At 43.5% G+C, this 12,144-nt stretch overlaps 1 protein-coding gene across 2 annotated transcripts in view; it reads right to left on the bottom strand.

Moving 5' to 3' along the window:
• Positions 1–8: 8 nt before the first annotated feature.
• The window catches only part of tbx21 (T-box transcription factor 21), a 17,737-nt gene continuing 5,601 nt past the window's right edge, over positions 9–12,144 (bottom strand). The window contains 6 exon segments of one of the 2 annotated variants that reach the window (NM_001199226.1): positions 448–494; positions 2,624–3,444; positions 3,803–3,864; positions 5,346–5,504; positions 5,645–5,766; positions 6,564–6,718. In NM_001199226.1, coding sequence (NP_001186155.1) covers positions 2,652–3,444; positions 3,803–3,864; positions 5,346–5,504; positions 5,645–5,766; positions 6,564–6,718 — 1,291 coding nt within the window. In that variant the 3' untranslated portion in view covers positions 448–494; positions 2,624–2,651. 2 annotated transcript variants of the gene reach the window in all.

The raw sequence follows: 12,144 nt of genomic DNA, 5'->3' as shown, positions 1-12,144 counted from the left end.
CTTTTTCCTTCAATGTTTTCTGCTATTCGAGTCTTTATTACATTAGAATAAAGCAAAGACAATATTTAAAATTCTTAATTTAGTACAATATTTAACATTTCTCTACTGCATTCCTGGATCATCAGTCTATTCATTCTTTACAGCCTTCTGGGACCGATTGAGTTAATCAATGATTTATACAACTTTACAATTTAAGGACAGGCAATTTCACAGACTGAAGGCAAGGTGCCCTATCCTGGAGACAAACAGTCCACATTAAACACAAACCAACATGCTTCACTATCCAACTGTTGGATGGAGAATTTGACCTTTCAAGTCTACCCCATCCTTATTCTCTTTGAGCTTTTTAAGTCATCAAGACTGGACTACATTTCCCATTCACAACTTAATTCTAATAAAAGGATGGCAAAGAATCATGGGTTATGGATTGTTTATAGAATATTTCTATTGGCAGGAGTTAGTTTTGTTTATTGTAAGGAGATGTACACTAGGAGGCAGTCCTGAGGAGTTTACACCACATACAGACAGAATGATCTATTTCTCTCAACTCACTAGCAGTCATGTTAATGCAGGTTCAGTGCCAGACAGCGTCACATACAAAATCATGTAACGCAAGATACAGAGTATAAAAATTTCTACACATTTTCCAAGCATTTGATCAAATCAATGTTTTTCATTTGCTCTTGCAATATTGAACACCTTATAAATAAAAAGTTAATTCACATCTCATTTTAATTGCACTTAAATAACAACGAATTGTCCACCTCTTAACAAACAACTGTAATAATGAAGTCCCTTTTTCATTCATTTAAACTGCTTAAGGGTAAAAATAAACTTTTCAGGAAGAGACTCATGTTAGCAATATCATATTTCTATACAGTGTCCAGCATATGATCAACTCTACATAAGAAAACATCTATAGCTAGACTTTTTAAATTCCAGTTGATTCCCTTTCCCCTTTTGTAGCACATGAAGTCAGTCCAATGACCTTTTCTGTGCTGTGGCATTATTGCATTATGATGGTGTCACAGCAAAGTCACATTATGCTAAGCTCTGTTTAGGGAAGGTGTCTTTCTGTTAGCGAACATATTTCATTTACAGAGTTCTGCAATACCACAGATCTGATTGTCTTCTCCATCCTGTTGCTCCAGTTTTATGTCAGAGAATTACTGATTTCTTCCGCCTTCCCATAGGAAAACCAGCTTCTCTGTTTGTTTGTAGAAAGGCAGTTTAGCCTGACACAAAATGGCAGAATTTCCCTTTGAAAGTTGGCATCTGTACAATTAATGAATTAATAATATAAAAACACCTTGAGGAGGTTAACAAAATTAACATCCAGTATATGTAAGTAGGATAAAAAACGTTTTTTTATTTATTTATATCTTACATTAAGTATATTCAATCATTGCCAGCAGGGCTGACTGTAGACACACAGACCCATTGTCTTTTAAAAAAAACTCAAAAGTGGATTTGTTTTGGTCACCTTCCAGTGTGAGTGAGTGACTGTGTTTGTGAGTCATGTTTTCATGGCTGGCCTGTCACTTAATAAGTGTGATTATATCATAATTATATAATGTGTCTTCTGACTGTACGCTGTATACGACATGGGTAATGATTTCGGGTCTGTGTTGTCTGACTGGCTCACGTTTTAATTAAGCACTTTTGTAGTTGTCTCAGATTGTCTGTGAGATATGCTGATTTCCATTGTGTTGTGAGTCTTTGGATTGGCTGCTAAGGCTGAGTTGTTCAAAATGACAGACCTGCTGTAGGCGGTAGTAGCTCACAGGAAGACTGGCCCGTCAGCCTTGATGCTGATTAGCCTTGACCCTTCAGGTCATGTGCTCGCTAAGCTCCCCTCACCTCTAACACCTGACGCTGGCCTCTGCTCTCGCCTGCGCGCTCGCCATCAGCCTGCAGTTCTTCACTGCTGTCACAAGGGGGAGTTCCAAACTCCTCAGACAGAGGATTAGACAGAAACGATTCCGTTTTGTTATTAACATACAACCAATCGTGTCTGCGTCTCATTACATTGGGTCATGTGACCGCGAGCATATACTAAAAGTAGAGCTGGAGAATAGTGTGTGTGTGTGTGTGTGTGTGTGAGTGTGTGTGTGTGTGTGTGTGAGCGAGAGCGTGTGTCTGTGTGTGAGTGTGATGGGGAAAGACTGGACAGTCCCTGCAGGGGTCTGTCAGCAGGTGTGCAGACATCTTATTTTTGCATCCCCAAACGTTAAAAAGACTTAAGTCACAGGTCTGTGTGTCTGTATGTTTCTAGGGCAGTGTCTGTGGACCCAGTCAAATCACCTTTGCACTTTGGCCCTCGCACACATTAACAGTGATGTTCAAAGTGTTCCTGTCTGACCTTAGGAGGTCCTTGTCCTCAAACACGTAACCAAACACAACCTTAGAGTAGCCTCCCTTTTGGGTTGTCGAGAGGTCCAGTCTGTCTGTATGTGTCAAAATGGCTGAGGTGCCATTTACCTGGCCCATCTGTGATGTTGGCGTTCTGTGGCCAATGGAGCTTCAGTCCAGCACCATTATATGACTTCATGGGACAGGCAGAGAGACACGGCCATGACGGAGATACCAAAGCACAAAGAGGACAGGAGGGGGACACTAGGAGAGGGTATTTATGTGGTGGGTGGGTGGCTTCAGTGGGAATAAAAGCCGTAGTAGCCGGCATCACTACCGCAGTCCTTTTCACAGACCTCCACGCTGCGGGTGGGCGGCGAGTTCTCCGTGCTGGAAGCGTAGGGTGACACTCGCCGCTTCTTGCCCTCTGCCCCGCCCTCAAACAGGCCGGAGTCAGCAGAGTCCACCGATTTGACCGAGGGGGGTTCCAGCCAGGGGTCCTCTCCCCCCACCCCCGCCTCCTTGGGCTTGTCCTGCAGCGATGGTGGGGGGCGGAGTGGCTCCAGGAGGGACGGGGGGTGGAGCCTGGGGTGACCTGGAGAGGTAGAGGACACAGGCCTGAACCAGCCTAGACTGGGGCCGACTTTACTGGGACAGGGATGGTTGAGGTACTGAGGGGAGGGCCGGCCGGTGCTCCAGGCTGCCGAGGAGGCTCCTGAGACGGATCCGCTGGCCGTGGCGAACGGGCTGTCCTCATAATAGCTCAGCGTGTGGTGGGCCGATGTCTGCAGGGGGAAGGGCTTGTAGAAGCTGTTGCTGGAGAAGTCACCCTCATAGGAGTTGAAGTCCAGCCGGTTGGAGGTGACACTTTGCTGGGGGGAGAGGTACCAGCGGCTGTGGGGGCTGGCTGAGGGGTCTTTGGTCTGATGGCCCATGGCTGCCATGTGCTCCCGGCTGTAGAAGCGGTTCTGGGGCAGAGGGTTCATGTACTGGTCCATCAGGTACCCCTGGGTATAGCAGGTACCTGCCAAAAGCTGCTGGCCCTCGGTGGGAGAGGGGGTGACACGGTCCGAGTCAGGCGGTGCGTACAGCCTAGGCAGGGGAACGGGGAGGAATGGGGAAGAAGACGTGTTACTTCCTGGCAAAACATGTGTCACATCAAATGTCTCTTAACCATCTAGCAGGCCTTTCACACCTCCTCATATCAACACATCTTTGTGAGATAGAAATACATTGGCCTATTAGGGTTAGCAATTGTATATTTATTAGTTGGAGATATCCAGTGTTGATATGGTAGGACTGAGTACGTGTGTGAGCACTGTGCCTCAGCGTCCGCTTGTACAGACATAGAGCTGGTTTAAACTGTCAAACGTTCTCATTCAAGACTACAGTTGTTTTTGAGGGGTTTCGTTTTCTCTTTATTCATTTGATTATTTTCTGGCATACTCACGCGTCATAATTGTCCCGGAAACCTTTAGCAAAGGGGTTATGGTCTATTTTCAGCTGGGTGATCTGTGTAAGAAATAGCAGGAGACAGGATGGGAGAGGGGGCAAGGATAGGACAGACAGATCATTGAGGAGAGAGAGCGTGAGAGCTTAGACGCATAGGAAAAAGAGAGGGGGAGAGAGAGAGGGGGAGAGAGAGATCACTGACTGCATGAAATTACTAATGAGGGTTACACACAGTTTATTTTCTTATCGTGGGAAGTCTTCTTGTTTGGCACTTCAGTGTGAGTACACTTCTACTCCTAATTACGTTATAAACGTCTATGGCAGTGGTCACCACCCTTTTCTGAGTAAAGATCACTTTCTGAGTCAAAATGCATGCTGAGATCTACCGCTCTGTTGCATGCCTATGCAACATAAACCAATTAAAAACAGTACTGTAGCAGTGAGGTTTGTGCAGTAAGCTATAGGCCCAATACATGATCACCGCATACTGGCTTTGCTAGAATTTACCTGCCAATGCATTGTTGTTCGGGACATTTAAAAAAAATGATATTTCAAAATTTGAGGTAGGCTATGTGATCACACCGGCAATAGATCCGTTGTACTACTTGAGGCACAGCTGAGTGAGCACACATTTAGCTTTTTATTTTACTGGGCTGATGTGCCTGCATCAGCTGGTCAGTCTCAGCTGAGGGAGAGTGCAGCAGACTGAGTGTCCGCTTCTCAACATCCCTCTGCTCTCCATTTCCTCCACTGACACTGACCAAAAAGGGACACCGTCTTCCAGCTGATGGTGAAACTCGAGTCGCACCGCATTACTTCTGCCTCATGCACAAATTCATGTTGTTACTCCTATGAACAGAGAAATATTACTTGATATTAAAAAAGACCCAAGCCGCTAATAATAACAACAATGCAAGCCTATCGATACTTTCCTACTCATTCATTACTGCTGCGGTGCTTGTTTGTTCCCTGAGTGGAAATAGGAAGAACGCACATTTTATGGGTGATAAAAGTGTTGAAAACAAAGTGTTGACAGTGCTGAGTAAGAACTGAAACATGAACTCACTCATATAAACAGCAGCTCTTTGCTGTATTCGTTGACAGTCTCTCTCTAGTCATGGTTTTAAATGTTTTGAAATCTCACAGTATCAATTTTGCCATAGCTTTCTTTTATGCCTGGTACGTTACTGCAGACTATGTCATCTGAGCAATCTGATTGGCCAGCGGAGGCATAGTGCACTTGATTTCCTCTCCAGGCCCACCGGGAAGGCAGAGTTTGTACCTTCAGACACATGAAATGGCAACAGTTTGCCTACCCGGCGCGCAGGGCAGCTGAATTGGCTGCACCTACCACCAACAACCCGAGAATAATAATAAAAAAAGGCTTCATCGTAGTTTTTTTTTACAAAAACGTTTGGCGATCGACTAGAAATGCCTTGGAGATCGACAAGTCGATCGACCGGTTGGTGACCCCTGGTCTATGTTATGCTAAGGAAAAGGGCTAGTCAAATGAGCTGTTGAGGTCAGGCGAGGTGACTCACGTCTGCGTTCTGATAGGCTGTGACGGCTATGAATTGGGTCTCTGGGAAGACGAAGGTCTGGGCCTTGGCGGTGAGGAAGAGGTCCTCAGAACCATCCTCCTTCACTTCGATGATGTGCAGCCGTGGCTGGTACTTATGAAGCGACTGCAGAACGATCATCTAAGAGGGAACAGCACTGGAGAGTTAGTCCTAGAAGGGCATTAACGACCATGAGAAAAACGATGGAAAGTACCACCAATGGAAAATCTCATTTGGATTTTATGACATCTTTAAATGAGTGTCTGAGGCATATCTGTTACCTGCCCCACGTTGTTGGCGCTGCCCTTGTTGTTGGTGAGCTTGAGCTTGCCAAAGGACACCTCCTGCCTCATCCAGTGAGCCCCTGTGTTGGGGGAGTCTGGGTGCATATACCTCCTGTTCCCTATGGGGTAGAGTTAGCAACAACGTTAATGAAGCTTTCCTGAAGCCCTTTATAAGTCTACATAGGCTTACATTAATGCTGCACAAATCGTATACAAGCAAATGCCATAGTAAACAATCACAGCTCCAGGTAACATTAGCAAAACGACCTACTAACCTGTTACTAAAGAATCATAGCTACCACAACAATGTTACCACGGCTACCACTACACTGTAATTAGTCAGGAGCCACACAGCCACAATACATGTTAGTGTATGACACAGGTTGACCTATTTCAATGACTGCAGTGCTGTATGGCTGGTTGAAATTGTCATCGTTCACAAAACAATGTAGCTGCCTTAGGTTGAGTCTCTTGGTGATTTCACTCATACTGGGTAAATTGAAATGAATAGAGTAGAGTGAGAGGGATGATTAGCCACTGAGGAAAAGACTGAATCCATGTCCCATTCAATCGATAAGCATGGTTATAAATGCTATGGTCACGTTGATGCTCTAACTCTCAATGCTACTCTGGAGGGATCCTCCTTTGGATTCACTCATTGTACCATTGTATGTCATTGATTGGAGCAGTATGAATGACATAGAGTGCGGTGTGGCAATATATACTTACTATATTTTAACATTTAAGTCATTTAGCAGATGCTCTTATCCAAAGCGACTTACAATAGCAAATAGGGTTAAGTGCCTTGCTCAAGGGCAGATTTTTCACCTAGTCTGCTCAGGGATTTGAACCAGTGACCTTTCGGGTTACTGGTCCAGTGTTGGCCCAAACATTCTTAACCGCTAGGTAATCATACCTGGCATGTTACCCTCTGCTTTGCCACACTGGACCCACTTGCCTCCCTGGTACCTCCAGTGGTGCTGGTCGGATAGGACCACGTCCACATACACATTGTAGTGGGCTGACGGGTCCAGAACGCTGATGTTGAAACTCAGGAAGGGGAACATCCTCCTAGAGTAGAAGAGAGGAGAAAAATGTCATCATAAGATGAGAGAAGAGGTAGATATAGTTGGTTAAAATACACTGAAACTGTAGTGTTTTCTTATAGAGCCAGATTGAAATTAAGTAACACAAAATGATGCGGTATTGCTCTTTATAAAAAACGTATTATGAGTGGTGTTATTGCTTTACTACCATTATTCCTATGTGGATATATACACACAATTGAAGTAAAAATATATGAATGCAATTAACATTTCCTGACTTGACAGCTTTACAACACTACCATCACAATGCCAAAATCTACTTTTAGCTACACATTGTACTGCAATCGGAAGCAATCACAAGGCATCTTTGTCAGAACAACAGCGAGCAAGATAAAGAGGGGACTTCTGGGTGTACATTTTCGAAGGTGTAGTGTGTGTTTCTTTCGTTAGAGAGCTGAGGGGCAGAGTGGGGGGGGGGATATGAGTGTACTGGAGGTTAATATTTAATATGACTGTTAATAAAAGATGGACCAGAAAGCAGCGTCTGATTGCTGGAGCTTTACTTTGGTGAACAGATTTTGAGCACCGGGTCCGTGGAGGTAACGGGGAGGTCAGCCTGTCCCCAGGCAATAAAGTAGGGGATTGCTGGCTAAAGTTCGGCCAAACACAGGAAAAGCACACACACACACACACACACACACACACACACACACACACACACACACACACACACACACACACACACACACACACACACACACACACACACACACAGATGTACACAGTGAGCATACGCGCGCATGTACGGGAGCACGTACACAACACAACCACAGGATTTCTTTCTGCTGGAGTGGATTCTCCCGAATACATTATATAACCCCTCGCCCTCAGGCGCCCTGGCATATATACTTTATATACACATATCAGTTTACACTAGGCTGTATATGCCTTCATTATGATACTGCAGGTTGCTGCTGTTTGTGGCGCTAAATCATCGTGGCACACTTGACCTTTGGTCCATTGTTTTTACACTCCGTAGTACCTGAGGCTGCAGCGCTGCCAATACAATACATTCGTTGAGATAGTGTGCTTCAGTGGCGGATAGATCAGATAAGGCTTTGCCCATTCATTTGCGGTGGTTCTAAGTTCTAGAAGCTGTGCTAAAAAGACACTTCCTTTACAGATACTCTCATCGCCACCAACCAGCCAACTCAGGAAATGACTATTATTATCCATTGCAGTCCATTTGGAGACAGGTTTTGATAAGTAGCATGAGCTAGAAACACCATAGCAACCTGACAATTGTTTGCTCAGTGTGTCAATGTGTTTGTACTGTGTCCCTATCCAAATAAAAGAAACTATGGCGAGAATAATAATGCAATTTCGCGACAAAATTAATAATTAATACTGCAGGTGCTTACTTTTCAGAGGGTTAAATGTTGGTCTCATTAAACCATGGTAAAGTATTTAATGCTACAATACTATAGCAGAGATTGAGGGAGAGAGATGCTCTGCCTCTTACATTGACAGTACTGTCTGCCTCGGTATGATAGAAGGGGTATTACCTTTTCCACTTGGTGTGAGCCTATAAATTCAGCTCATTTAAATTCAGTCTACTCAACCCTCAAGCTGTTTCAGCATTAAGCAGTGTAAAACAAGTGAGGTGTATAAATAGATATTTGTTTTTATGGGGAAACTGTGTGTGTGTGTGTGTGTGTGTGTGTGTGTGTGTGTGTGTGTGTGTGTGTGTGTGTGTGTGTGTGTGTGGACAGAGGGCATTCACTCTGGAGGGTAACACCTACACCATTGGGGGGGTGTATGTGTATATGTGTGTGTGTGTATTGTGTGTATCTCACAGATTTCAGTGCCACAGTCATTTAGTCAAGTCAACCTGTACTCTGCTGATACCAAACAGAGTTCCCTCTTCAATGACCATGTTTCCATCCACAGTTTTTATGCGAGTAAAGTCACACTGTACACAAATAAATCACCACGGCTCTGATAAAAAATGTTTAAAAGCCAACAGATCATTTTTAGGTTCGACATGGTTATTCGAGAAATGGCGGTGGATACGCCTTTATGCGCAAATATTGATATAACAACCATCAAATGGAAGTAAACTTGGAGTCACGTGATGATATGGTGTGTGGTCCTCCCACTACGACTTGGGAAACCATGCAGTTTACTAGGCATCAGATGAAATAAATGATGATGAACTTCATAGGGCGGTGAAAGTGCACAGTGATCTTGATGCTCCTTTCCAATAAATATCGAGGGTCTTATTCTGGTGAAATAATGATCGATGCTTGACTGCCAATTGACAAATAAAAATATTCTCGTTCTTATCCATAACAATCTCATCATGTAGACTAGACTACCCGCACAGCCTACCCGCACAGCCTACCCGCACTCTATCTGCTAGACTAGACTAACCGCACTCTATCTGCTAGACTACTGCTAGACTAGACTACCCGCACAGCCTACCCGCACTCTATCTGCTAGACTACTGCTAGACTAGACTACCCGCACTCTATCTGCTAGACTACTGCTTGACTAGACTACCCGCACTCTATCTGCTAGCTGTTAGTAGGCATATTTGCTATTTAACGCAACAGTTTGTGTAGAGTTGAAAATGCAAGCAAAACACATTGAATATTCGATTTTTATTCGGTACATGAAAACATAAGCGAAAATGTAAATGTTGTGTACACTACGTCATCACGTACTGATTTTCATCTGTAACAAGTCAGTTTGGTGGAAACCACTGGTGGGGAAATCAGCATATTTTATTTATGCGGATTTGAGAATATTCACATGAAAATTTGCCGCCAATTGGATGAAAACCTAGCAACTGTTATAGAATATGTTTTGTTTGTGTTTGTTCTGCATGCTTCTCTGACAAGATGGAAGCGGCTGTCATATACTGTATCCGTAGGAGTGTAACGCCCTGGCCATAGAGAGGGGTTTTTGTTCTTTATTTTGGTTAGGCCAGGGCGTTACATTGGGTGGGCGTTCTATGTTCCTTTCTCTATGTTTTTGTATTTCTTTGTTTTGGGCCGTGTGTGGCTCCCAATCAGGCACAGCTGAAGCTCGTTGTTGCTGATTGGGAGTCACACATAAGGAGCATGTTTTTCCTTTGGGTTTTGTGGGTAATTGTTTCTGTTAGTGTTTTGCACCTGACAGGACTGTTTGGCTGTCGGTTTTCTTGTTTTGTTTGTATAGTGTTCTTGCTTTATTAAATATTCAATGATGAACACTAACTCCGCTGCACCTTGGTCTACTCTCTCTCACGACAGCCGTTACAAGGAGATAATGTGCCAACTGATTTCATTGACAAAACTCACGAGACCGTACACACATCATATACCCTTTGTACAAAATCGAATTAGGTGATGCTATATTTTCCGTCCACAGTAAACCCCTACACTGTTGGATAACAGTCTGGCTATGTGCATCATGGGCAGCCCAGTGCAACAATCAATCACAATTCTTGGTGAAATCCAAGTATTATGGCAGCTCCTTAGCTGCTAACAAATAACAGGTGATAGGTTTCTCCATCCATGTCTGTGTTTAAAGGCCCAGTGCAGTCAAAAATCTGTTTTTCCTGTGTTTTGTATTATATTGTACAACAGCTGATGAAACTAACATTGTAAAAGTGTGAACATGTTTTATCAGTATTATTTCCTGATAGTTGCTGGTTGAAAATACAATCTATACAGGTCCTTCTAATCAGCAGATTTCCATGGGCGGGAGTTTCGGCTTTCGGGTCAATTGATTTATAGAGAGAGTTGCAAACCTCTCTGCCAATGACAGCTAATTTTCAGTTTTCCCCTCCCCACTCAGGCCACTCTCAGACAGTCCTAGCTAAATTCATACTTTAGAAATAGTTGTTTTCTTAATGGAAATCTATTACAGTAAGGCACTTAATTGTTACCCAGAAATGATTTGATATTGAATTAAAAAAAACAGCTGCATTGGGCATTTAATATAAGTGAAAACAGAAACTGGTGGCAGGCTGTTTGAGTCATGAGTAGTACCGCACTACCCCTGAGCCATGAGATGAACAGAAAACAACAACACTGAAAGTTGACATTTTCCTTCACTTATATTATCAAACTTATTTAAACTGAGGCCTTTTATCAGAAATCAGAACTTGTCGAGGGGAAACCAACGACGGCGCCACAGACGTGGAGGAGGTTCAGGGGTTTTTGTTATTGATAGTGCAGGCTGAGATCTGGAAACTTCTCTGTCAGTGGCTGAATGTCAGAGAGGCTGACTGAGATGGGACAATGACAGAATGGTCTAGCCGTGCCATGATTCCATGTCCAGTGACTCCTACACTAGTGTCTAGGACTGTAGGCGAAACCTGTCTGGTATGACAGGGCCTGTGGTGGCAAAGGCCGTGTCCATTCTGAGTAAATCCTCGTATTTACGTCAAATGTAGTCATTGCTGTACCTGTAGTACTTGCCAGACTGCCGCTCATTTAAAATGTGGGTGAAGTTAAAAAATAAAATGTCAATGAAAAAAATGGTATTGTCGTTGAAATGGAGTAGAGAGAAAGAGAGAGCACACAGCAAAGGAAAAACGGGGTAGAGGGAAAGAGAGAGAAAGAAGGAGAGAGAAAAAGGAGGGGTTGTCCTGGGGATGTGAAGCAGAAGCTGGAAAGTGACTGGATATTCACCGGGGAGAAGACTTTGATGCTTGAGCGCACCCACTGATTCAACAGGACAGGAGTTCAGGTCCAGTTTGTGTCACCACACAAGTACACTTGATCAACTATGATGAAAACATGCCAGTCTACAGCTGCTGCTGGACACAAGCAGAGTTTCACACTATTTATAGGCATCTATTCTCTGTCCACTGTATCAATGTGCAGTATAGATAACCTCTCTGTACACAGAAAACAGTACAGGTGCAACGATTGCAGCTCAGGAATTTATAGTCAGATGATGTTATTTGATACACATTGAAGATATGATTGATGATACAGTATACTGTTTGCATTGGATGAATCAGTAAAACAGTAGACTTCAGATATTGGCTGCACAGTAATTCAAATATACTGAATATATACAAACATATTATTGCTGAAAGCGTGAACCTCAAATCAAACCCACTGGGCAAAAACTGGTTGAATCAACGTTGGTGCCACGGCATTTCAACCGTAAATGTCTATGTGATGATGTTGAATCAACGTGGAAAACTAATTGGATTTGCGAAACGTCATCAACATGAGGGCATTTTGTATTTTTTTCACTTTTAACCTAAATCAAATGACATGGTGATTTGTTTTGTTGATTTCACGTTGAATTCACGTTAGTTGACAACTCAACCAAATGTAAATCAAAAGTAAATGTTGAACTGACGTGTGTGCCTAGAGGGATGGTTTCTATGAGTGGACGTCACCATACTGTACATGCTCCATATTCTCCACATCCGTGAAGAACCTA

Source organism: Salmo salar, chromosome ssa19, assembly GCF_905237065.1.
Source record: "Salmo salar chromosome ssa19, Ssal_v3.1, whole genome shotgun sequence".
NCBI classification, from domain to species: Eukaryota; Metazoa; Chordata; class Actinopteri; order Salmoniformes; family Salmonidae; genus Salmo; species Salmo salar.
Note: the sequence above shows the minus strand (reverse complement) of the source record. Positions and strands in the feature narration are given on the sequence as shown.